Raw genomic sequence first — 27,853 nt, 5'->3', positions numbered from 1 at the left:
AACGGCTCAGCCTTTTTAATCACAAGCATTGGAGACGGAAAAAGCTTTGAACTCGACAGTGGCGGCTTCGACATTTTGGATGATTATCAACAGGAAGTTCAGCACTCGAAAAAATGTACTTTTATCGTTTTTATCCTGCAGGCGTGCGCATTTCTTAAATGTTGAATGTGAGTCATCCTCGGAGGAAATGTGATGATTTGGTTGGTCACGTCCAGGCTCTTCAATCTTCTTGTTTTCTTTCTTAGAAAGTCTGTGAAAGTATTTTTGCAGATGCTGGACTTAAAAGTGTGCGGTTTTCATGTTCTTGATGTACGCCGTCTTCCTTGGACATATCAAAAACATGCATCAGTTTCATTGACGACTCCAAATTGTTCAAAGGTTCCGACGCCGGGTTGCAACCTTGTCCAGGAACCTGCTCTAAACCACTCAACATTTTTCCACGTTCACGCTTGAAAAACAAAACAGAGTTTTAAAATAGATCTTAGTTGGTTGTTACACCAAAATAATTCATGACATGGCGTGCATGTAAATGTCTAAATAAGAAAACTGGTTATACTGTAGCTCCTTTTGGACTCTATCCGCTCTCACAGTAGCAATTAAAAATGTATGCTATCATTTTTCCGCCCAATAACAAATCAAAATTTCAAGATAAGATGTCATTTTACAGGTAGAAGCTAGTATTTTTTTTCCCCAGTAAAATTACTGAAATAATGATGAACGATGTGTGAAACCATGGCTTTAGCTTCTGACATTTTAATGGGGTGCGTAAACAGTTACTAATATAATTTAATATTTTTGGGACAAATTAACTCATTCACTGCCATTGACGGCTATACACGTAAAAAAATCATTTGAACTGTTTCTATTAGTTTAACATGTTTTCCACTTTTGTTAACAAGAGTATGAAAACCCAGAAAAAATTATTGTACATTAAGAACAGATATACAATTTGTGATTAATCGTGAGTTAACTATTGAAGTCATGCAATTATTTACAATTTTAAAAAATTATTGCCTGACGCGCTAAAAAAAAAAGAAGAGAAAAGATTATTAAAAACTAGGGCCGTCAGGTGATTAAAATTTTTAATCGTAATTAATCGCATGACTTCACGAGTTAACTCACGATTAATCATACATTTTATATCTGTTCTAAATGTACAATAAAAAAATTCTAGGTTTTCATACTCTTGTTAACAAAAGTGGAAAAAAAATGTTAAACTAATAAGATAAGATCCACTGATTGTCACACCCACCTAAGTGGGGCGAAATCCGTTCTCCGCATTTGACCCATCCCCTGAGTGAGCGGTGAGCAGCAGCAGCAGATGCGCTCGGGAATCATGTGGTGATCTAACCTCCCAATTCCTACCCTTAATGCTGAGTGTCAAGCAGAGCGGCAATGGGTCCCATTTTTATAGTCTTTGGTATGACCCGGCCGGGAATTGAACCCACGACCTCCCAGTCTTAGGGCGGACACTGTACCACTCAGCCACTGAGCTGGTAATAGAAATAGTTCAAATGAATTTTTGACGTCTATAGCCGTCAATGGCAGTGAATGAGTTAAATTGGATCATGTTTCTGCAGCACTCCTGTCGATCACTCCAGTGCGTCAGGACAGATGAATTTTTTTTTTTAAATATGTGTGGAAATATGTCAAATTATTTACATAATAAAATATGTTATCCTCATGTTTTAATGTAATTAATTTAGTTACAATGAATTATCCAATTTATATGAAAAAATCATAATACAGTATTTATAAACTTGTATTCACATTAGATTAAGTAGCGTTTCTTTGCTGTTTTCCATCTAAAATTTCATTAACATTCGCTTTTCATTTAATTCCAAAAATATTTCTGTTTGGTCGTCCCTTTTTCAAATTTCTAGCATTTCCATTCAGTTTTATTTGTGCATTTCTTGAAAATTTGAATGAAAATGGGCGAATGGAAATCTGTAATTAAACAACTGACGTAAACTTACCAAACAGCGGTCACCAAAAAAGTGGATGCAAGCACCATGAAAATATTGCGGACTTTACTAACCGGCAGTAGAAAACGGCCATGTTGAAACGGACGCACGCTACGCGTTGTACTTCTTGAGCAAGTCATTTTGCCAGTGCCTCTTGCGGTCTGGAAACACTTTGGGCATGCGGATCTTTTTGAAGTCATCGATGCATTTCTTTAGATCCTCCTCCAGCATTTTTCTCTCCTCCTCATCCTCGGTCACCACCGAAGGAGGCCCTCCATTCTCTCGCGGGAGAAGCCGGGGCAGCGTCTTAAGGTGGAGGTTGGTCGGGCGCTGGGGGCTCCCGGCGGGAGGCGTGGTCGAGGGAGGACTGGGGGTAGGCGACGGTTTGGGTGACGGCAGCGGCTGGGTCGGGACAATGGGGGGCGGAGGGGGGAGTTCGGGGCTTCTTGGGGGAAGTGATGGAGGAGAAGGCAGTGGAGGGGTGAGGGGAGGAGGTGGGGAGTCGAGGGGTCGTGGTTCGGGTATATCCGGCGTTGGGATGCTGCTACTTTCTGGGAGGCTTTGGGTTCGACCGCCGTTGCTGATGCCGCCGTTGTTGCTGCTGGGCTCCACCGAGGCCGATTCAGCCTGAGGTTTGGATGTGGCTGCTTCAGGGAGAAGGCGGAAATCGGCAGTCGTGTTGGCCTTGGGGATCACTGATGAACCACCTGAAAAAGAAGAAAGCAAAGTTGTTTCACTTCATGCTCGTTTTGGGCCTCTTATTATTCATCAAAAAGTTGCCGAATAAATTAATGCATTCACTCACAGCCATTTTCACTGAAGCAACCCCCTTCGCTCCCGGCTGTTTTACTGCATTTTGACTGATTTTGCAAGGCCCACAGAATATTCTGTTCTATTGCTATAAAAAAGATTAGAGTCTCTTCTTTCTTCAGGTAAAAAAAGTATAATTCTATCTGTTTCCGTTTTGCAGCAATTAGCATTAGTCACAAATCTGGGGAAAAGAGCTTTTTTTGCAACATGGCCCTAGTTGGTCTCTTATACTCTGCTGCCACCTGCTGGCCATCTTGGAAATAACTACCATTGCTTCAAGCGTTCTCTTACGTTTAGAAGCTACATCTAATGCTCTAGCATAAATAAATAAAAAATCATTAAAAACGTATAATTACGTTTTTGGCATCATGGTATTTTTAAAAAACAGAATGTATTTATACGTTTTTGTGAGCAAATGAGTTAAAACTAACGATAATTATTAGGGCCCGACCGATATGGATTTTTTAGGCTGATGACAATTTTCGGCAGAAAAAAATAATATAAAAAAACTATATAACACATAAAATATTATTTTCTCTCCAATGCAAAATAACAAAAATAAAACTAACTTTAATGACAACTCCAAACTTTTATATCCCTGGTCACCAGCTTGGACAATAAACGACATCAACTTCCTTCCAAATCCCTTTTCCTTTTCTTTCTTTTTTTTTTTTTTAATTTGTGCAATTTGTGTGCGGTACAAGACAAAAAACACCCTTTAAGCCTATAATATTCAAGTTGTACCAATTATGACTGCCTCGTTTTTCATTAAAATACCGCAATGAAAATAAGATAACATTGTATAAGAAATTACAACGCGGGGAGATAATAACTGAAATTATCCGTCCATGCAGCAAGATTATAGATAATGAATGCGTTTTGCCTTGTTATAAATCAAATAATAAAAACATAATAATTGTTATTGTTTTGTTTGCCTAATCGAAGCACATCATGTGGCTGGAAAATAAAAGAGATATTTTGTCTCTCAGTGAGGGGGAAAAAGGAAGACTAGCAGGGAAAAATAACTCACCGGGGGAGAAAACTGAAGCAAGACAAAGGAAATGGAGGACCGCTGCTTGTGTGTGCGTTCACTATTCCACGGCGAGGTGCGAAAACCTCTCGCGGGAGCCGAATGAGACATTTTTCACGATTTGTCATCTTTGTGTGAATAATTGCATGTTGTGTATTTTTTCCAAGTCACACTTCATTTCCGGTAATCAGGTCATGTTTTCATTTTCGGAAACATTGAAAATAAACAGTAACGATTGCTGGTAAAAAATATTCTTAAAATAACCCAGACCAAGGTCCTTCCATGTCAAACTTGTTGACAGTGATGACACAACACAAAATCTAAAAATTTAGTTCAATCGGAGCAGGCTCTGTATGCTCTAGCATTAAAAAAAACGGCTTAATTTTTTTTACGTAAAAATACGTCTTTGGGACCATGGCAATATTTAAAATAGAACGTATTTATACGTTTTTGGCAGCAAATGAGCTAATCGCATGACTTCCCAAACCGATTTTTATATCTGTTCAAAATGTACAACAAAATGTACAATATTTTTTTAATATCAATTTCATACTCTTGTTAACAAAAGTGTGGGAAAAAGGTTAAACTAATAAAAATATGGCTTCATCTTTTAGTCATTGATAGTCATTTCCTAATAATTCATAAAAATGAGTTAAAATTAAAAAGATATAATGTACTGTAAAAATAATAATAATAAACGAGTGAGATATTATTTTGTGTTGGGGTCATTTTTCTGCCACTAGATGGCATAATTGCATTTGTAAGACATTGGTGACAACTAAGTGCATTTTTCTTTTCATATTAAGAGCTATATAATCGTTACAAGGAAGTAACATTTTTAAAATTGTAAAATACAACTTGACCCCAGTCAACACAAATACATGCATTATTATTATTATTATAATAAATTTTGACTTGGACGTTTTTTGCTGCGTTGCGACTGGAGTTCGTTCCCCCAGTACAGGCTTCCCAAGTAAGGTGTGTTTAAAAAAAAAAAATCTACGGCGTTGAAGAAACTTTAAATTAACTCACACATTTTGACAGCCCCTAATAAAAATGCATCAATTTTGTTGCTTATCTGATATTCCACAAATCAGAACGCGTAACCGACATGAGTCAAATCTCAGATATTGTGTGAGCGATTACTTGAATTTTTCAATTCCAACTAAGGCTTCATTTTGTTCCCGTCATACATGGAAGGGACAGAATATTCCATTCCACTGCAATAATAACCATATTGTAAAACCAATGCCTCTCTGTCAGTGTCACTCGAACCCTGAGCTTTATCGACACAACTCTTGCGGGTGAATGTCATTACATTGCGCAGGTATGTGTTTGTATATTTCTCGTGCCCCCCCCCCCCCCTCCCTACATCATGCTAAATGATAACGACAGCGGCGCATGCATACTGCGCATTCAGTCACATGATATTAAATCACATGTGCAATTTTTTATTTTTTTTTGTATGTGGGTAAAAAAAAAAAATAAATAAATAAATAAATAATAATAATAATAAAAAAATAATAATAAAAAAAAAAAAAAAAAAAAAAGGAGAGCAATGATGATGACATGTCAAATCGGTAAAATTACCGAATGAACAATACTGAGCTCTCCAGAAAAAAATAATAATAATAAAAAATCACACGTGCTAGCTGTGGAAGTCTATGAAAATCCACGAAGTGCTAATCTGAAATCGCGAGCCACTAGATGCCTCCACCAAAAGTGTGAAATGACACACGCTCACCTTCGGCTTCTCCGCCAACGTCAACATACGACAAAGTGCGGTCCCGCCTTATGTGTTTTGTGCAATTACGCGTGGGCACGTGCGGGAAGTTAGCATGCGAGGCCTGAGTCTGAGTCTGTGTCTTTTGTACTCTTAACCATGTCCAGGCATTTAAAAAAGTGGGACGGATAAAGACAAGACGGAAAAGGAAGGCGGAGCTGGCAGGAGCGTGTTCTCCACCCGCTGCTTCGGTGTGCGCGGCGCATTCCAAATCTGCTGTAATGAATACATGTGTTTGAGGATGCCTGGCCGTGGGAGTACGGGGGCTTAGCAGTGTCGGAGGAATAATCCACTGGGGGGGGATGGGCTCCATGATTTCCTCCATCGCTAAGCCTTGTGGAGGAGAACAGCGAAAGAGAGCACTCAACCTTTTTTTTTTTTTTTTTTCCTCTCCTATAGGCCACTTCTCCCGGGGATGTATGCAAAAGCCAAAGTAGTTTCTCACACATCCACTCTGGCGCTCTCCCATCTGTGCAATGTGACACACGGCTCGGCTGCCATCATTATTGCTATTAGCAGCGCCGACGTGTCAGCGCGGCTGACATTTAGCACCTTGATGTCACTGAACGTCCTCCAGAAGGTTTGTTAGGTTGTTCAGCCTGACTGAATGGAGATGTTTGACTCAAATAGGGCTGTAATCTTTTGATTAATCGGAAGAAATAAACGCGGTAGCCGCAATTAAAATTAAACACGTTTAGGTGGAGTAAATCAGAAATATAAAGATTTATTTGAAGCATTTGTAAGTACTTTTGAGGTTTGTTTTTATAGTGGAACCAATGTTCGTTATGTGCGTGTTGTATGGGGACGCTAAAGATTTTGACTTTGATCCTTCCTCGGGTCTCCTGACAACCTCACGACTCTAGCTGGAAGTATTCGGTTTAGGTGAACGGTGTGGGATTTTTAATAGGTTTTAGGTGAACTAATGAACACACACTCACACGCACGCACACACCCACATACAAAATAAAAATGTATTTTAATTATTTATTTATTTTAATAAAAAAGAGAGCAATGATGATGACATGTCAAATCGGTAAAATTACCGAATGAACAATACTGAGCTCTAAAAAAAAAAAAAAAAAAAAAAAGATTGACGCATTGCTACGTCATTCCTTCTAAGACTAGCGAAAGCCAACCAGAAGAGCTGCTGTTGTGGCTGTTGGAAGAAGCTAAAAAGCTACGGCCAATGAGGTAACATATTAGCAATCTTATGCACTCTTTATATTAGCATGGCTTTTGGAAGTAGTGTACTATCGTTAGCTCGCTAGAACGCTAGCGCTAGTCCATTAGCATGCAATCATCGTTAACGTGTTAGCAGGCTTATTTAGTGGATGTTAACAGGCCTATATGGCAAATGGAAGTTATTTTGGGATTGATTATATCTTTATGTTCTCTATAAGAATTATCCATCCGTCATCTGTCGCTTATTTGGGGTCGGGTCGCGGTGATATTCAGTCTTTCACGGCAAAATACTTTACTTTGCAGTATTTATTAATAATTTGCTCAGCCGAAAATGTGCCTTTTTTTTTTTTGGTCAATATTAAAAAAACAGAACATCTCAACTAGGGGTGTGAATTGCCTGGCGGTTCGATTCGTATCACGATTCATAGGTCACGATTCGATTCGATTAATCCCGATACGAATCTTTAAATTGATTATTGCGATTTTTTTTTAAAACTCTAATTTAGAAAATACTAATCGGTAAACTTGTACATGTTCACTGTAAGATTTGTATGAAAATGTATTTATTTATCAGAAATTTCAGGTTGCAGTCTGTTGCATGTTTGAACAGCACTGAAATAAAATATTAAGGCTTAATGTTCCATTAATATAACATTCTTCTATGATTCTTCGATTCGAGAATTGTGAGCTGTAATATCGTGATATATTGCCGAATATTTTTTTTCTAACACCCCTAATCTCAACTGTGTTTTCAATTGTGTCATGTTTGAACCACATTTTATTTGTTATTTAACTCTTTGACTGCCAAAAACGTTAAATAACGTTTAGTAAAATCCTAGGGAGGAGTGCCAAAGACGTTAAAAGACGTTTGTTTCAAAACAGAGGTGAAACTAACCATTTTCTATTGTTGATTACTGAAAAATGGAATAAGGTAGAAACAAACTTTTTTTTCTGATGAAAGATGAGAGTCCAATCTTTTATTTGGTAGTATGTGTGTTTCCATAGTCCAAACACATAATTTTCTGTGGACCTTGAAAGATCAGTCAAAATGCTTAAATCGGCTGGCACCCACGGCATCCCTTTTCTGAAAACGTCTGGCAGTCAAAGAGTTAATTGGTTCTGTCACTATACAATACCATGAAGTATGGTGTCAAATAAATGTCAAAAAGCTCTTTTTTTTCTTCTTCTTTTTTTTAAATCGACACCATCCAGACTAGTCTAACTAATTAAACTGCATGTTCGCAAACAGCACAGAGTTTGAAATGACTAATAACAATGCGGCACTATGCATGCTTTGCGAGGTTGAAATTCACATTTGCCACATTGTACACAAATGACCAGTCAATTAAATGTGAAGCACACACGCACGCACGCACTTTCTCCTATTATGAAGATAAAGGAACAGAGCGCTAATTACAAAAAAAAAGGTGCACCGGCAGCCCGGTATGTGCTGGCTGAAAAGGATGAGCAGCGCGTTGAATGGTGGCAACGTTTGAAGGGTACTTGCACGACACAATGCTCGGCGGGGGTCCGCAATCCACATTGTATCTTCTTTCATGCATCGGGCCTCCAAATGTCAGTCAAACAATGAAATATCTCAGAGGAGCGGTAGGCTTACAAGTAAAATGTTGGCAGTATTGGGGCAGTTTTCCTTAAATGCGGAGAGAGAGAATACAAACGGGGGAGTGTTGGGACCGCAATGAAAAGAAACACATGTTGAAATGAGACATTAGAAGAACAAAGCCATAATGGGATTTGATAATAAAGTCAGACGATTAGGAGAAACTCATTTCTTTTTTTTTTTTTGGAACAAGATAATGGTTTTAATTTTAACAAGTGAGTGTCAAAATTCCCACAGGAATCTGAACGTCACATCTTAGACAAGCAACCACCGCGTCTCTTCGAATGCTGCCTTAAACCAAATGGTTCCCAAACTTTATTGGACCAAAGGCACCAATTTGCATCCACTCCAGTGCAAACACGGGTTTATCGTATTATCTTCTGCTATCTAATGGAAGAACGTTTAATTGTGCTGAATGTCACTATATACCACTGCCATAGACAGCTGAACAAAGATATATTTGTAATTAATAACATTCTTAAAAGTGCTGAGTCTAAAGATACCCAAATTGGGTGAAATAGCTCATCCAACTGGGTCCAAAAGGGACAGAGCCAATGCTGGGTTATTGAGTGGGTTGAGGATTTGACCTAGCACGTTGGGCCAAGATTTTATTTTATTTTATTTTATTTATTTTTTATTCTCTCTTTTCAGTATTGTTCATTCGGTAATTTTACCGATTTGACATGTCATCATCATTGCTCTCTTTTTTTTTTTTTTTGGTATGTGGGTGAGTATGTGTATGTGTGTTCATTAGTTTACCTAAAACCTATTAAAAAATCCCATACCGTTCACCTAAACCGAATACTTCAGAACCCAGCCAGAGCCGTGAGGCCGTCAAGAGACCCGAGGAAGGACCAAAGAAAAGAAAGGAAAGTGAAATCCAGCACAGGGTAAAACAAGATTTTTGATCCAACAAAGGGGACGTTGGGTCAAGATTTTATTTTATTTATTTTTCAGTGTTGTTCATTCGGTAATTTTACCGATTTGACATGTCATCATCATTGCTCTCTCTTTTTTTTGATTTTTATTTATTTTGTATGTGGGTGAGAATGTGTATGTGCGTGTGTGCGTGCGTGTGAGTGTGTATTCATTAGTTCACCTAAAACCTATTAAAAAATCCCATACCGTTCACCTAAACCGAACACTTCAGAACCCAGCCAGAGCCGTGAGGCCGTCAAGAGACCCGAGGAAGGACCAAAGAAAAGAAAGGAAAGTGAAATCCAGCACAGGGTAAAACAAGATTTTTGATCCAACAAAGGGGACGTTGGGTCAAGATTTTATTTTATTTATTTTTCAGTGTTGTTCATTCGGTAATTTTACCGATTTGACATGTCATCATCATTGCTCTCTCTTTTTTTTTAAATTTTTATTTATTTTGTATGTGGGTGAGTATGTGTATGTGCGTGTGTGCGTGCTTGTGAGTGTGTATTCATTAGTTCCCCTAAAACCTATTAAAAAATCCCATACCGTTCACCTAAACCGAACACTTCAGAACCCAGCCAGAGCCGTGAGGCCGTCAAGAGACCCGAGGAAGGACCAAAGAAAAGAAAGGAAAGTGAAATCCAGCACAGGGTAAAACAAGATTTTTGATCCAACAAAGGGGAAAAACTACCCATATGGATGAGTTACCATTGGTGAAAAATGATGCTCATTTTATTACCAACATATTTTAACCTTTTGCCTGACCAGGGTTTGAACTCCAATCCCTGTACAGTATCCAAATACAGCACTCACTTTTTCTATGAATGTTACATTCAATTTACTTCAAGAGCCCAAAACGGTGAACCCAACCAGCTGGGTCAAAATGTTTGTCCAAACGTTGGGTAAAAGTAGCCCAATCTGCTCAAAATCCACAGCTAGGGTTAAGGTAGGAAAATAACTAGGGGTGTAATAAAAAACGGTTTGAACCGGAAACGATTTTTGATTTCAAAGAAGCGAGCGTATCGAATGGAACCGAATCGTTCCACTTTGGAATTTGTCAAAACACTACGACGACCTATCAGGGCCACGTATAAATATATATTATACAACATTCTGAGTAAAAAAACTCGGAAATTTGCCACTTTATAAAGTGGCAAATTTGCCACTTTATAAAGTGGCAGATATGCGAGAGAGAAAAAACTTACGAGAAAAAAACCTAGTGTAGCTATAGTCTAATATGTGAGGATTCAAAACTACTTAAAAAATGAAAAGGCAGGATGGAGACGGATTCATTCTTAATTTAAACTTTACTCGTCATACACGGCAGCTAGAGCGACAACACTTCCTGATCAGCTGACTAACACTAACCAACCAGAAGCTAGCGTACTTTAGGTAAATGAAAGTGAATGACGGAGAAGCAGACACATTAACTTTAAAAATTAAAAAAATACCAAAATGTATCAATGTGTAAATAATAATTCTGTAAACATAAATATACAAGTAAATATTTATTTTAACAAATTAACTTAAATGCTTGATCCTCAGGGAGTGGACCTTCGCAAAGCGTTAAAGCAATTAAATCCTTGTTGGAAAACCCGACCGAAAAGTATTAGCACAAACATCCGACTAGTTTATGAGTTTTTTTCTCGCAAATCTGCGACTTTATGAAGTGGCAAATTTGTGAGTTTTTTTCTCGGGATAGTGCCCCCACGCTCTAAAAAAAAAAACAAAAACACACATTGAATCCTCTTTTACTGGAGAGATATATCTTAGGAGGAAATTGCAAATTTACAGTACTGACAAGTTATTTCATGTGTATGTAAAAATAACTAAAAGTCATCAACATCATACCCTCTCGAAATGAGCCGTACAATATCCAACCGAAATACCAAACCGAGTCAAACCCGAATCGCTCCTTGAATCATGGAAAACCATCCCGAATCATCTTTTGTGGCGAGATACACGCCCCTGAAAATAACCCATCAAAATATCTGCCTCAAATAAAAACCAAATATCAAAATTTATAGAAACATGGTCTACGTATATAGAATTTTTTAACCTAATTCTGGTTACTTAATTCTGTCTGTTAGCGAGAGCCACTACATCGTGATAACTTGCATTGATGTTTCTGCATTTGGCAATTTATTATTATATTATATTATTAGTATGGGATTTTTTTTAATGGGCTTTAGGTGAACTGATGAATACACACACGCTCGCACGCACGCACGCACACACACACACACGCGCACATACACATACTCACCCACATACAAAAAAAAATATATATATATATATATATATATGTGTGTATATGTATATATATGTATATATATTTAAAAAAAAAAACATTTATTAAATTTTTTTAATTTATTTGTTTTTTAAAAAAAAGGAGAGCAATGATGATGTCAAATCGAATGAACAATACAAAATACCCACATACAAAAAAAAAAATATATATATATATATATATATATATATATATATGTGTGTATATGTATATATATGTATATATATTTAAAAAAAAAATTATTAAATTGTTTTAATTTATTTGTTTTTTTAAAAAAAAAGGAGAGCAATGATGATGTCAAATCGAATGAACAATACTGAGCTCTCCTGAAGAAAATAAATAAATAAATAAATAAAATAAAATAAATAAATAAAAAATAACCCATCATTTTTTTTCTTGTTTCAAACACATGAAGAGAAATAGTCTAATTTGCCACGGCGGAAAAACACAGTGTGTGTCCCTAATCTTTAAAGCAACATTTAATGAGCTAGGTTAGCAAATCAGGACTTTGCTATAGAAAACACAACATGTAGCCAGTGATAAGTCTTGTGACCTGACGACAGGGAGGACGGCAAACACAAAGATCACACCATCTCCATGGAAACGTCACTGTGGTGTGAAGGAGGCAGAGCTTAAGTGGATTGTTACGTGTCTACGAGCGATACGGGGGCCTTTCATCCGTATCTTGAGGTCTTACGTATGGCGCCTTCCACAACATTTTTGCCCCCCCATTAAATGTTTTACATGTAATTATTCATCTGGTAGCTGGCATATCTTAACATCCACTTTGTGAAATGATCCACGTGCTCGGCCTCGCCACCTCCAGACTTCACACTGACAAGCTTTTCACTTTGATTACCATCAGAGCGCAAAAAAAAAAAAAAAAAAAAAGAAAAGACGTGGGCGTGTAATTAGACATTTTGACGCTACGCTCTTTTTTTTTTTTTGCGGCTGAATTTACATGCTCAAGTCCCCTGCTTCAAAAACCCACTGGCGTGTACTTGCGAGTCCCGGAGCAATTACAAAGCTGTCAATCTACATAATGTCGAGGTAATGAGTGACAAACAGCAGGTGAGGCGGGAACGCTGCCAAATGGCGAAGCGCAGAGGCGGAGCGCCGGGTTGAAAGCAACCGGGATGCCCGTCATTTATAAAGCTAATGAAGCTTTTCATTGCTGTACCAAAAGCGAAAAGACGACTCCATGTTTGCACCAACTAAAGCTGATTATTGACATGTTTCATGCGCATCCGAGGGCTTCTGTCCAACTCATGCCGAGTTGAAGGCGAGGGGAGACAACCCAACTTGACAGCGGCGCTAAGGACAAAGCTGAACCTTGAGATTACTGATAATTAGACAGGCAGATTAGTCTCCAGATGGCTGCGAGGCGAATCCCAGCCTAGCAACAGCCAACGCTGACACATTTACAACTTGCCGCGTACACCTTTGTATACCTTTGACTGCTTTGGAGCATAACATGGTTCACAAATCTGCGCAGGGTTCAACGTTCAGCGCGGAGGAAAACGGAAAGTGCTGCCTAAAATCAAATCAGGTGATAGGAAAATAATCACAAGTGATATGTAGTAATTGATCAAATGCATAATTTGTTGATTTTGCCACATCCAACATGGCAGACGCACTGACATAAACGGACCATCCTGCTCTAGAATAAGAAAATGGATTTTTTTTTATTGATTTTCCAATTTATTTTTCAGTTCCTGACCACAATGTAATATGTCCCTCCTCGCTTGCCGTACTCTGATTGTACAACAGACGGTAAACACATAATGTAGAAAAGCTAAACGTTGCGTAATGTCTGAAAACTGCGATCAATTTATGGTTGACATGGTTTACTTATGCTCACGTCAACCTCAGAAAATATTATAACGATCGTCGCAATAATTTCCAATCGTCGCTCAATACAGAAACTTACGTCAGTCAAACGTATAATATAAAATTATTCACAGAACATACATTACTCAATATATGATGAAGAAAATGGGACTCTCAGACTCCGACATTTGTCTCCAATGCTTACAAAACACTACAGACACTTATGTTCATGCTTTATGGTTATGTACTCCGGTTATGTATTTCTGGACTAAAGTCTTAGAAAAATTTTCCGCTATTTTGGACTGTAGGATACCTTTATCTCCAAACTTGTGTTTGCTAGGTGACCTAACAACAACTGACTTACCACATAAACAATTTCAATCTACACTTGTAGCCCTTACTATTGCAAAAAAAAAAATTCTTGTTAACTGGAAAAATAAACAAACTCTGAATATCGACCAATGGTCTAACCTCCTCATAAATCACATTTTAATGGAAAAAATATCTGCCTCAAATAAAAACCAAATATCAAAATTTATAGAAACATGGTCTACGTATATAGAATTTTTTAACCTAATTCTGGTTACTTAATTCTGTCTGTTAGCGAGAGCCACTACATCGTGATAACTTACATTGATGTTTCTGCATTTGGCAATTTATTATTATATTACATTATTAGTATGGGATTTTTTTTAATGGGCTTTAGGTGAACTGATGAATACACACACGCTCGCACGCACGCACCCACACACACACACACGCACATACACATACTCACCCACATACAAAAAATGTGTGTATATGTATATATATGTATATATATTTAAAAAAAAAAAAAACATTTATTACATTTTTTTAATTTATTTGTTTTTAAAAAAAAAAGGAGAGCAATGATGATGTCAAATCGAATGAACAATACTGAGCTCTGAGAAAGAAAAAAAAAAAAGTCAAACGTGGAAAATGCTTTATCCGTAAAATCGAAACTATTCCACATACATTTTGGTAAATGATAATTGCAGTTTTGTAACATTTCATTTTCGACTGTCCTGTGTGCTGTCTACCTAGAGTACAGAAGTATTTTTAAATGGAATCATTATTTTAAATAATGAAATCAATTACGTATTAATATGAATAACTTTAAGAGAAGGACACGTTAATGCAAATCTGACAGTCTATGACAATAATGTATTGACAAAATGTATTGACAAAACATTTTCACATAATTTTTCTCTTGCTTTCACCTTCCCTGTTGCTTCTCTTGTTCTTCTTGACATTGTCTACGACCTTATATGTCTCTAATTGCCTCTTTATCACAAAATATGCCACCGGCCTGACTAAACCATTCACTTTGCCTAATGCTATGCTCGGCGCAGTCATAAATTTCACTTAATCACGCGTTTATGGTTCTTGAGGGGAAAAGACGCAATACGGCGGAGATGCCGGGGGAGTGTATAATAAATATCGTAAATATCAAATCTGCTACAAACCTCGTTTGTGCCTTCTCGAAATTGTTTCCTTTTCTTTATCATTATAATAAAGCTGCAATTTTAGGGCTATTTAAGATCATTTCTGAAGGTTCGAGACATTTTATCACATCATCAGCCAATCGCAAGGCACATTCAAATTCACAACCATTCACATGCGGAAATATGGACAATTCCGTCTTCAGTAAACCCAACATGAACATTTTTGGAATGTGGGAGGAAGGAAGAAGTCCCCGGAGAAAACCCACACAAACACATGAAAACGCCACACATGAAAAGCGGAGCCAAGATTTAAACCTCTTGACTGTGAGGCAGACGTACTAACCACTAGGCCACTGTGTTTTACTTTTATAGTACTTTTCACCGAATGGTTAGCACCCTTGCCAATTTTACATCATGAATATTTTCCAGGGATGTGATTTGACCAAAGTGAAATTATCTGAAAATTTAGCCGGAGCTCATGGGTTTTCCGTGTTTTTAAGTACTTTCAATGCACTCACATGACAAAGAAATAGACAAAACAACAGCATAAATTTTCAATGTATATTTAAAACTGCCATTTTATATGGGATAGTTCGTCAACTCAAAATCAGTCACATTCAAAAACATTGGACTGCCTTTGTTTTTAAAAACTATCACTGAGAATATCATCATATCTAACTAATGTGATTACTAAGTTAACACATAAATAATGTTGAAGAGTTCAAATTTCATGAACAAATAATTGTATCATGACCAAATGAAAAGTAACTCATATTAGAGCATACCACAAATGTCTTTGTTATAGCAGAAGATGTTATCTGTCGGAGTCATGTGCATACACAATGAACTACTACTACTACTATTAAAAAAATAAATAAATAAATCTGATTTTTTGTGTGTGTGTGTGTGGGGGGGGGTTAAAAAAGCGTAATTCCGCGAATTAGCGGAAAAATCACATCCCTGATTTTCACATATATACATACAGTATATATGTACAGTGGACCCCGCTTTTTGTGGGTAATTGGGACAAGGCCGGCTCACTGATAACAAAAATCTGCATATTAACAGCCATTATAAATGTCTAGAAAAAAAAGACTCAGATTATTATTATTTTTTAAACCCAAACAATTTTAGAAAAAAAAAAATGGGGATAGCACGCTAGCACTGGTCGGTTAGCATGCAATCATCATTAGCAGGCTTATGTAGTGGATTTTAACAGGCCTACAGGGCAAATGGAAAATATTTTGTTCTCTATGCGAATTATTTTGTGTTTAGCTCTTTAACTCATTCACTCCCAGCTATTTTCACTGAAGCAACCCCCTTCGCTCCCGGCTGTTTTACTGGATTTTGAGTGATTTTGCAAGGCCGACAGAATGTTGTGTTCTATTGCTATAAAAATATGAAAGATTGCCCTGGTTGATCTCTTATACTCTGCTGCCACCTGCTGGCCGGTTTTGTAATAACTACCATTGCTTCAACCGTTCTGTGGAGTTGAGAGGCTGCATCAAAGTCTTCTGTATGCTCTAGCATAAAATACATTAAAAAAAAAAAACATTAAAAATGTACAAATACGTCACTTAAAACATTTCAAATAGAACCTATTCATACGGTTTTGGGAGCAAATAAGTTAATATGGTGTTTTCTGTATTTTGTACAGTTCTCATGATATGCTTAACTGCAGTAAATGCCTGTTGTAACAAGAACCACTTGGACTAATTTTCGACGAGGGGCGTAACAGTTTTTTTTAACAGTTGTATTTCATAAGTATTTTATTCAAGGTTCAAAGAACGCTATTAGCACAGTCTTTGATTTAAATATAGTTTCTATTTGATTATTTTACACTAATTCCAATATTTTAGTCAAGAAAAATGTCTGCTACCAAAACGTGATTAATTGCGATTAATCGTAATTAATTATAGAAAAATATGCGATTAATGTGTTAAAACATTATGTGTGGATTTTTTTCCACCCATCCCAACAAAACAAAAACTGTAAAATCCAAGAACCAAACATCTTCCATGCAATAAGGCCGTCGAGATTCTTACGATTCCCGCACCCAACAGGACTGGATGTGAGAATGCCCATTAATCGCTGCTTGCAACTTGAGTTGCATGTTGACTTCCTCCTTGTATGCAGGCCAATATGTTCTCTAGCAGATGTATAGACCGTATGCCAAGAGAAGGAGGTGTACCCACGCTGGAGGACATAGCAGTGCGGTAGGTACACATCTGGCTCAATGCCTGACTCACTAAAAATAGTCCAGCGCACAATGAGATAAGGATGCTCGGAGCCAGTGTCGCCGCACCCGCATGCATGCAAGCTTACATGCAAGCGTGGGTGTTGTCGTCAAGGCTGACATGCACACTCAAAGGTTCTGACCTAACCAACGCAACAAAAGCGAGAAGACTTTGTGCGTCACATGTTGATGGAGAAAATAATAGCGCTAATGTACGCCCGGGGCGCTCTCTCGCTCCCATTTCCCACATTATTTGTTATCTCTCCTCCCAGTTAATAAGTAGCAAAGATGCTTTTCTTATTACCACCATCTCTTGATTATTACTGTCAAGAGGGAAAGGCGGAGGCAAATGGCGAGTTTGCTTGTAAACGCGTTATGAAAGATTACAATGAGGAGTGAAAAGAAGCAAGACAATCACGGCTCCTAATCGTTGGCTTTACTGCACGTCTTCCCTCCCTCTGCGTCCGTGTTTGTGTGTGTCTGAGTTTGTGTTGGCTTCATTGGTGCCAGCTGCCTGCTCAGCATAATGGCAAACTGGGGAGCGCATTGCCCTCGTGTGCACCCCGAGCAGAGCAAACATAGAATCTGCCCCCCCCCAAAAAAAAAAGGAGGCTAACCTGTTCTGTTGTGATGGGATGCTGGTCATAAAGTTACAGCTGAACAATTTGAGGGGCCATGAATAAGCAAAGAGACGCAGATGTTACAGCTGAGCACTTGAACGTAGCAGCGTGCTGACAACACATGAGGGTGCAGCCACTTTGAATCGTTCCAAAAACAACACAAAACTGATTTATACTGTTGAGGGTCAATTTCTGCTTGTGTCGTCATGTCTGAAGGACCTCGTCTGTTTCCACATCAATGGGCCAGTGTCTGTGGTTGAAGTCAATGTGTATTGGATGATATGCTGTAAAAGTCTTATCTACTTCCGGCTGTCGTCATGTGTATTGAACTCAGGGCTGAGGGCTGTTTCCAGGGTTTTTTTCAAGATAGTATAAGAATGCTGTGAGTCCGCTGTAACTACACACTTGCGAGAGGACTGCAGCCATTTGTCTGTAAACTTGCTTGTGTACGGAATATTCTGTAAAATAAATCCTTCGAAGGACCTGTTCACCGATCTCCAGTCTGTATTCAGAGAATCAACTTTCTCTCTACCCAACAACAACGAACACGCGGAAGACAAAGATAGTCTTCTAACAATACTTATTCACAAAACCTGGAACTTGCAAATGATAGTTTATGTCTGCTAATGCAGGACTTGGCAAAAAGGTCCCAAATGTTCCCAAACAGTGGCAAATAGTTGCTAATCTTTGCAATACTGTCCCAAATAGTTGCCATCTGTCTTTCGCAAACTCTTTTCCAAATATTCGAATGTTGCTAATTGTTGCTAAGCATCGCTAAAGCCCGTATCCCAACTGAGGGGGCGAACATTTGCGAAGTTAGCGAATGTCAATTTCATGTGATCGGGTCAAGGTCTCAATTATTCTTCACAATTCTCAAAATTTCGTTGTAGCAAGGATGTGGGCTTTTAGTGTCGTATCTTACTGAACGGTAGAAGCTCACAAGGATCTGCGCACATAGCATTTTTGTTGTTGTCAGGGTTTGTTCAAGGGCGCAAACCATCGTAAAGATGTTCGCAACAGTTTTAATGGTCGCAAATCGTTTATCTTGTTGCTAAGAAAAAACATTAAAACTGTTGGCTGCTCAGTGAGTTACGGGCTTAAAGCTTTTGCTTAAAATTAGCTTGCGAAGGTTTGCGAAGGTAGCGAATGTTGATTTGTCGCCACGGTTTGCTCAAGGTTCCAAACATTTTTCAGACATTCGTCAACAGATTTAATGGTCGCTGACAGTTTCTCTTGTCGCATGGACTATGTTCAAAACGAGAAAAAACATTAAAAGTGTAGCCCAAAGTCTGGTGAACCTTTGGCGAACGTTTACGACCATCAACGAACCCTGATGAGAAATCAACATCAGTGAATACAAGCTTTCAAAATGTCCTTATGACGAGAAAAAACATAAAAACTGTGAACGTTTGCGACCCAAAACGAACCCTGATGAACTCTAACGTCAAAATATTCAAACGTCAACATTGGCGTTGTAAAAAAAAAGCTCACAAAATTGTATCAAGAGTGACAATAGTTGGGTTTCCATCCACCAATTTTTATTTGAATTTTCATAAAATGCGAAAAAATAAAACTGAATGAAAACGCAAAAAAATTCGAAAAAGAGCCCAAAATTCACAAAATACGTTTTTACACTTAGATGGAGTGGATTTTGAAGCGTATCAGAAAAAGGAAAACGCAATTTTTGGCTATGGAAACAGGTTTTGCGAATAACCAAGACCGGATACACGTCGCACGTTTTGAGCGGATATACGTCACGCGTACGTTTGTCGTCCCATAGTAATGTCGGACGATAAGGTAAGGTATGTTTGGGGGGACGGCGAAACAGATTTTTTTTTGTAATGAATTAAAGAAGCGAATATTAATGCTATTTTAGATGGAAAACCGCAAAGAAACGCTACGGTTTCTCAAGAAGTACAAAAGAAAACTCATCACACGGCACAGTTGCTTCCTGGTCTTCTTATAAATTACTGGTGGATCACGTCTCTATTATGGTGTATACCGCCACCTACAGCAGCGGAGTCCCCTCTCAAGCTTCGCAAAAGAAGAACAGATGGAAACAGGAATAAGTTGCACGTCCGTTTTGCGCATTTTCAGTAAATTCGCTTAAAAAATTCCAAACATTTGGATGGAAACCTTACTAAAGTTGGGGGGAAAAAGCACAATATTGTTGGCTCCGCGGCGCGAAGTATCAAGGTCTTTGTAGTTCACAATGCTGTGTTCAGCTGAAGCCAGTGAAAAGTAATGTTTTTTGACAGAGGTATTGAAAAACATTTGCTGGTGTAACTGATTTATGGACGTGATAACTGCCACAGATGCCAAAACATTTCTAATTAAAATTAAACTGCAGTAATAAACTGCTTTTAATATCGGGACGACGTTACATCCAAGCTCACTGAGATACCAACTTTATTGCCGAACATAACCCCCGCAACGGAGGGGGGGGGGGGGGGGGGGTTACTGTATATCTTGTCCTAAAAATATCAAGTTTCTCATTTTCTGGCGGCGTAATCGCATTGTAAATCAATATGACTCGCATAACATGCGGGGTAATCTCATGGATCTATGTCTGTTTGGTGTAACACAATCACAGGCCCGTCAGTTTGAGCCCACTTCCTCTCTCCGAAGAACATACAGTAGTGCTCGTTCATGCAGGCATAGCTTAGGGAGAGAAGAAGAACCAAATTCTTTGCAAAACGCTCCCCCATCCCCATCCCTATCCCCACCTCGCCTCGCTTCTTTTTTATCTCTTTCCACCTCCTCCTCTTCTCCCTCGGCCCACTTTCCAGCCCCCTTTTCCCTTTTGATGTACATCCCCTTCCTGCTCTCTCCTCTGCTACCCAAATAGGAAAAGCGCTGACCCAGCTGGCTGAGAGACAAGGCGATCATACGAAAGGCGCGCTGCCATGTGGATGACAATGACAGCAGGGGGAACATGACGCGGGGCTAATCGCCGCCGGGAGGTAGCGAGAACAGACTGGTGCGCTCCACTTTTTTTCGTTTTCTTTTTTTTTTGCCTTGCAGTTTTACAGCTGAATCATGAAGTGCAACGCTTCCCCGGGATGCCGTTTTAATGGAACATGCAAATGTAGCTGTTGTGCAATCAGCGGTCAATAAAAGCGCGCGGTGGGTAGGGGTCGAAATGTTGCCGGGGCGTCGACGCCGCTCGCTCGTATGCTGTTGAATGTCGAGTCCCGCGACGACTCAAGATGGAGGGTGGCTAAAACACTAGGGCCTCAAATTTCACACCTCACGCATGATGACTCAGCAGCTTTGTGCTAATGACTTTCTCAAAGTAGCCTCACATGAATTTAGTCGGAAATCCTACAAATTAGTTCAGCACTGTAGAAGATATGGTCAGACAAGCATTTTCTTTACTGTGTATATTTTTTTAGAGACAACTAAATTAAAGAAAAATAGACAACCATTCGCACATTCACAACTATAGACAATTTCCAGCAGGGGTAGGCAATTAATTTTGAAAAGGGAAACTGGAACATGCTAACCTCAACTTTGTCTATACAGTGGACTCCCGCCGGCCAGCAAATAATGAATCCGTGAATAATTGACCCCATGAAAAACAATTAAAGAAAAAAAATTCTTCAAAAATGCTGATAAACATTCAATAGACGGGTATGTTTAAAATAAAAAATAAATACATTCCAAAAAATGCTGATAAACATTCAATGTTTTTTTATTTAGAAAATGGGGTCAAATTTGGTAAAAAAAAAAAAAAAGAGATTGTAAAAAATTTGGGGGAAAAAATTATTATGCGGATCTGCGAGTGCTGAACGGTGGTCAAATGTATTTTCTTTAAAGCATATAATGTTAAAAATATGTACTGTACTGTAAAAAAAATTTTTTTTTAAAAAAGTGTGATATTATTTTGTGTTGAGGTAATTTTTTGCCACTAGATGGCATAATTTTTAAAATTGTAATATACAACTTGACCCCAGTATCCACAAATATATCCATTATTATTGAATTTATTACTGCTTAATTTTGACGTGGACAGTACAGACTTTCCAAGTAAGACACGGTCATTAATCACGCATTAAAAAAATTAGTGGCACTTAGTGGAACTTTTAATTAGCTCAAAATTAATTAATTTTGAAATCCCTCGTAGCACCACTAGACACAAATAAAATTCCAGCTCAAATAGTAACAGAATTTCTCTCCATAACACCGTGGAGAACAAAAGATGATTCAGTTTCAGAAACAAAAATGGTTTCCTCCACTTTAATTTGTAAATATATCACATCAATTGTTCTCAAGTATTGTTTTTGATTGTTTTTGTTCTGAATGTGGAGATGGGATTCAGCTTCTCTTTGGAGGGGCGGATCTATTTCTAGTGGGAAACAGGGCTGCAAGCCACCCCAAAATCTGAAAAAAAAAATTTTTTTAATCCTTAACTATTTGCCTTATCAATGTATGATTAAATAGTTTCATCGTGTTTAATAAGTTTTCCCCATTGCAGTGTGGACCCGAGCACAGTGACAGAGGAATGCTGCCTGTTTGCTTTAGGCTTTGGAGACACTGCAGGCATAATACGGTCTCATTCCCAGAGGACTCTTTGTTTTCCAGGAAGGGAGCCATATGTATTTTGCAGCTGTTTTTTTTTTCTTTCTTTCTCATTTGTTTGTGTGCGAAGCTGATGAATGTTTTCATCTCAGACGGAGAGCTCAGGTTGAGCACGGAGAACTGCTCGTGTGTGATAATCTTGTGTTACATGAGTCAGAGGTTTACGAAAAGGATTTATCTCACCTACATACACCGCCGCGCAACTTGTTGTTCAAGTGGAATATAATACCCACTGTTTTGCCTGCTGCTGTTTTTTACTGACAGCAGGCAACATGTGCACTAAATGAGGAATTAAATGAATGGAAGTAATCTGGCCAACGACTGACTAAAATTGAGGTTATGTAATTTTTTTATTTTTTATTTTTTTACCTACAGCTTCTCTGTACTTTATTATGTCTCTGATGCCCAGTATTTTACAATCTGTTGGAAGTTTTTACTGCACCCTGCCTACACTTTTTATGCATTTATTTTTGTGTTATTAAAAACTTTATGCCTGCTGTAATTATCCTGTATGGCGCTTTTATGATAATTGTCTCTGGAAAGCACTTCATAGTATAAAGAAACTGGACTTGATTTGCTTAGTGCGAAATAGCCTTTTACGTCTTCTTGTCAAATTTGTGATGTTGACAAGTTGAGACAAACAAGACAGCGTCCAAAGGTACTGCTTAATATTTCACTAAATGGCTCACATTTCGGCAGTTCAGGGTTCAAAGTGTGCATGTTGCCTCTCATATTACAAAAACATGCACCTAACACTCTAAAAACAGTTGGGTCAAAACTAGTAACCCATTTATGGGTCAAAAAAGGGACTGATCCCATATTTGGGTCAATTTGACCCAACATTTTGGGTTATTCATTGAACCCCAAAAGTTGGGTCAAATCAGTAACCCACATTTAAAAAAAAAAAAAAAACTTTGGGGGGATTGTATTGTATGAAACAACCCAACTTTTTAGGTTATCTTATGGGTTATTCAGTTCACACAACTTTTTTTTTATGTGAAATTAACAACCCGAAAAGTTGGGTCAAATTAATAACCCACAAAACGAGATTTTGGGGGTTTATTTTGTACAAAACAACCTAACTTTTTAGGTCGTTCACACACATTTTTGAATGAAATGAATAACCTCAAAAGTTGGCCCAAATTGACCCAAGGGGCAGATTCGCAAAATTGGGTAAAAAATAACCCAATTCGGGCCAAAACTGGGCAGATCCATTACATGGGTCAGATTTAGCCAATTGGGTTTTTTTGGTACAAAATTTACTTTTTTTTTTTTTTTTGTGCAATACAGCCCATAAAACCAACCCAAATAGTGTATCTGCCCACCACCAAAAATACCACCCCAAACCCCTTTTTCTTTTTTTGTACACAAATTGGGATATATTTTGACCTAACTGTTTTTAGAATGTGTGAATGGTCTACATTTGGCACTCTGCAATTGGCTGGCGACCAGTCCTGGGTGTAACCCGCCTCTGGCCCAAAGTCGCCTCCTGGGATAGGCTCCAGCTCACCTGAGTTCCGAATGAGGACAGGCAGTACAAAATGGATGGATTGTATGGCTATAGGGTTGGTTTACTTTTTGACAAAGTGATACTAATACCAAAAACTGAGCTAAACAAAAATGTCTTCCTGCTTGAGCTGGAAGTCATCAGTGTGATTCTGTGACAAGATTTAGCATCCAAAATACATATGAAATAGAAAGAACATCCTTTATTTGACAAATCTTTTAGTTGAACACTTCATTTCAGCATTGTCTTTGAATCTAACATTTCGACGCGGGTGTTCCGTCACACATTTCACAACAGATGTCAGACAAAAAAAACCCTGAAGACTCCCAGTTTAAAAGTCCTCACACTCAATGTTTTGTTAATATTTTAACAGCTTCGACTATTTTCCCAACCGTGTGTTTTCGTGCTGTTCTGGCGCAGTCTGAGGTATTGTTGACGATTTGCAGACATTTCTTGAGCAGCGGCGTAGCTACAGCGGAGAGAAATCCTCAGATTGGGGCCGACTATACAGCGTTATTCAACCGTTGGTTTGGCGATTCACATCAACTAACTTCAAACAATACTGACATAAACCGACTGACGTGACGTGACGCAGTCGAGGTGGTTATCGAGCGACGGAATGTTAACAAAGCTACAAATATTGAGCAGCGCGGTCCAAGTGGCGCAACAAACCCCCCACCCCCCACGGGTCCTCGGCCTGCCTAGCGTGGGTGATAAAATTACTAAAAGGCCCTTTGGCTTGATCAATGTACACTCACCTACGACCTTTTTGTTCTGTCCACTAGGTGTGTTTATATTATGCCTTTCAATGACTTCTCATCGGCGAAAGGACCCAACAAACGGACAGTTCGGCTACGGCACAATCCCGGTCGCATGATACAGGACATAATATCGCAGGACATGTTGCTTCTTTTAGCGCTCAGGTCCCCCCTTCAAGGCTTATAAGAAGTCCAATTACGGCTGGAGTCGAGCTCGGAAAGTACAAGATGGCTACTCGTTTTGAAGCCCTTTTTTCTTAACGCCCCTAAACCGAGGCTTGTGATTGAAGATAGATCATAGAAAGAGTTGTGCTTCGTCGAGGCGGATGAAATATGAAGAGGGGTTGTGCATGGGAGGTCCGTCTTCTGCTAGATGAGATGGGGGATGGGGGGGGGGGGGGGGGGGCTCAAGCTGAAGGGGACCGGGGAGAAGGTGGAAAGAGTCGCTAGTGGGGAACTGTTCACGGGAGGGGTTGCGAGGGACCCCCGAAGCAGGTCTACAGTACATCTACGAGGCTTGAGGCTGGAAGGGGACATTTGCAGACAAGGTGGTGGAGGGGGGAGGGGGGGCGTGGTTGAAAGCGTCACTCACGGTAGAACACATATTCAGTGTAGCTGGTCCAGATCTTGTCGTCCGTCTGCTCGTGGGCAAAGGCGCAGGTGCCCGTGGAGTTACAAGCCACCATGTGGAACCCGGCGTCGGCCAACTTGTCGAAGGCCTGCTCCAGGAAGGTGAACTTGAGATAGTAGCGGGACGTGTAGCGCTCCGGCGGACGGTCCGGGTCTCGGCTCTCGTTCAGGGTCTCCCCGAAGACCTCTTTGGCCAGGGAGGTCTTCCCGCAGACCATGATCCGGGCCACCCGGCGGAACTTGGCATCGGTGTGGCTGTCGCGGCCTAAGGTGTACGAACCCCGGTAGCCGATGGTGATGAAGCCGGACCGCTTCCCGTCCATGGAGCTGGGCACGAGGCTGGCGCAGGCCGCCGCCGCCGCCGCCGCCACGCCGAGCGAACCCAGATTCCGGGCGGCGTCCACCCCGGGCGAGGAGTCCTCCGGGTCGCTCTGACAGCCGTCGTCGCCCAGGGAGTTCTGCTTGCTGATTTTAGGCGCCAGTTGCTTGACCAGCTCGGGCAGGTTGAAGAACTCGGCCTCCCGCTGCAGCCGCCCCCGTTCAGGGAAGTGGTCTGGGAGGACCAGCTGCTGGTCCCGCATGTAGTCCAGGATGTAGCGGAAAAGGAAGCCGTCCCGGTCCACAAAGAAACGCCCTTTGGCGTCCCTGGCCAGCCCTTTGGCCGACTTGCGGCTGAACATCTCCCATAAAAGAGAGTCCGGCACACTTGTGAGCGTGGAGTAGCGGGTTATGTACACCTGACCGCCGACGTTCAGCTCGATGATCTCCGGGAAGGGAACCTCCTCTGCCGATATGCCACTATCTGGTAGAGCCATTGCTGACTTCTTTTGCGCAAAGTTCACTTGGCAAGACTGGACCTAATCGATTGACTGCAGAGCCTCCCCAAAAAGTACGTGCAATTTTAAAAACTGGCAGGTAAACAGCCGTTACGCACACACTATACTAACAAGCGCTTTCAACATAACTACCAAAACATTGTGCATCTCAGGCTCGTATCGTTATGTGAAACAGATATCCTGCGGAAATCCTGCTGGCAGAAGAGGAAGCGCAAGAATTTCACAAGTGTCCATAACGACTCGGACGCGTGTGTGTGCGCTCGTCCTCGCCAACTTCAATGAGGCAATCCATAGTTGCTGAGCTCCGTGGGCGTCCCGTTGACGAAGAGCCACGAGATGAAGACGACGCTCCACAAGTAGTGAGACACGAGGAAGGTGTAGAGGAAGAGCTGAATGGTTTCCATCACTACGAGAGGGGAGATCGGCTGCTCGGCTCGCTGCGCTCTCCTGTCTGCATGCGCGTCTCACTGGAGCTCTTCTGCGGCTTAGCGGCGCATTATTCCGGCCGCTAAACCACGCCCACTGGCGATGACGTGGGAGTACTCCCACACGCACACACACACACCACCTACCCCCCCATCGTAACTTTCTTGTTATTAGATATTTTTCTTGATTTGTTTACCGGATGTCGTCATCCACCGCCATTTGTATCCTTCCATTTTTTTTTGTATACCATTTATATGTTAGTCAGCTAGAACAGTTCAGAAACAATAAGTAGCCTACCTGATATGACAAAAACTTGAAACACATCATATTAGATGATTATAAAATGTAATATGTGCAGATCGAAATGGGATGTTACGAGTTTTGCCTAATGATGAATTTGAAATTATTGATTAAATAAACAGTGCCTTAATTTAAATCGGACCTGTGCATTGACAAAAAAAAAAGATTTTTTTTTTAATTTAAATTGCATTTTTTGAATAATATATTTTTTTAATCCTCGTTGGCTTTTTATTTTCAATTCAATTAAATTCAATTCAATCAAACATAAAAGTCGCTACACTTTCCCCATGAAGTAAAGTAAATACATTTTCATCTTTATCACTAAACTAATTTCTAATGTATTCTACCTGAAATATATAATATCAAAAAATTTATAAAAGTGTAGTTTAATCACAGTTAAAATAGGTTGATACTTAATTGCACCTATGCTATCAATACCAACTTATAAAATACTGCTAAACATTTATTATACTGAAATTTAATTGTTAGCAGTAATCTAATTGAAATTAATTATTCCAAATAAAAAGCAGAAAGGACGTGAGATCAAATTGGTGTCAATGAGTAGAAGCTGCCAACAAAATCTGAACAGAATGTGATTATAGTGACATCTAGCGAGCACTATGCAATACTGTACCCGTGTCGATTAATTTGTCACCCCCAAAAAAAAGTTTGTTTGTGTTTTCTTCAAAAATAAAATAAAAAATCATGAATGATTCATCGATGGGGAAAAAAATAATTTCCATTCTAACTTTAGTTGTTACAATTAATTAAAATGTGGTAATGCATGTATTTAAAATTATATTTGAAGCTAAAGCCTTTTCAATAAAATATTTAGGTCAAATTTTTTTTCAACATGAGATAAATTAAATGTTTCTTTTCAAAAACAGATTGACCTTTTTTTTTTTTTTAACTATGGTAATAACATATTCATGTAGTTACATATTATAAAGCAAGTGCATGCCGGTTCTTCATTTGGAGCATTCCTCAATAGTCATTAGAATGAATCAATTTGGTTCCACAATCCCGAAGAGTTTGCACTTTCCTGGTGCATTTTATTTATTT

The 27,853-nt window shown here is 39.3% G+C and overlaps 1 protein-coding gene across 2 annotated transcripts; it reads right to left on the bottom strand.

Moving 5' to 3' along the window:
- Positions 1-27,853, bottom strand: LOC144058719 (BTB/POZ domain-containing protein KCTD12-like). 2 transcript variants are annotated; one of them, XM_077577180.1, is made up of 3 exons: positions 25,192-27,853; positions 2,039-2,671; positions 1-448 (listed from the first exon to the last, which is right to left on the bottom strand). In XM_077577180.1, the coding sequence occupies exons 1-2, from the start codon at positions 26,042-26,044 to the stop codon at positions 2,076-2,078; spliced, it is 1,449 nt and encodes a 482-aa protein (XP_077433306.1). In that variant the 5' UTR covers positions 26,045-27,853; the 3' UTR covers positions 1-448; positions 2,039-2,075. The 2 variants fall into 2 exon arrangements, with proteins under 2 accessions (XP_077433306.1, XP_077433307.1); XM_077577181.1 differs by having other exon boundaries at positions 1-318.

Source organism: Vanacampus margaritifer, chromosome 10 (genome assembly GCF_051991255.1).
Source record: "Vanacampus margaritifer isolate UIUO_Vmar chromosome 10, RoL_Vmar_1.0, whole genome shotgun sequence".
NCBI lineage: Eukaryota > Metazoa > Chordata > Actinopteri > Syngnathiformes > Syngnathidae > Vanacampus > Vanacampus margaritifer.
This window is presented reverse-complemented; position numbering and strand designations above follow the sequence as displayed.

What these genes read in the sequence shown, in the direction of transcription:
- LOC144058719 (XM_077577180.1), bottom strand. Translation starts at nt 26,044, where the DNA reads ATGGCTCTACCAGATAGTGGCATATCGGCAGAGGAGGTTCCCTTCCCG. An exon ending in CACTGAATATGTGTTCTACC is followed by an intron (nt 2,672 to 25,191) that starts GTGAGTGACGCT and finishes CTTCTTTTTCAG; the next exon opens with GTGGTTCATCAGTGATCCCC.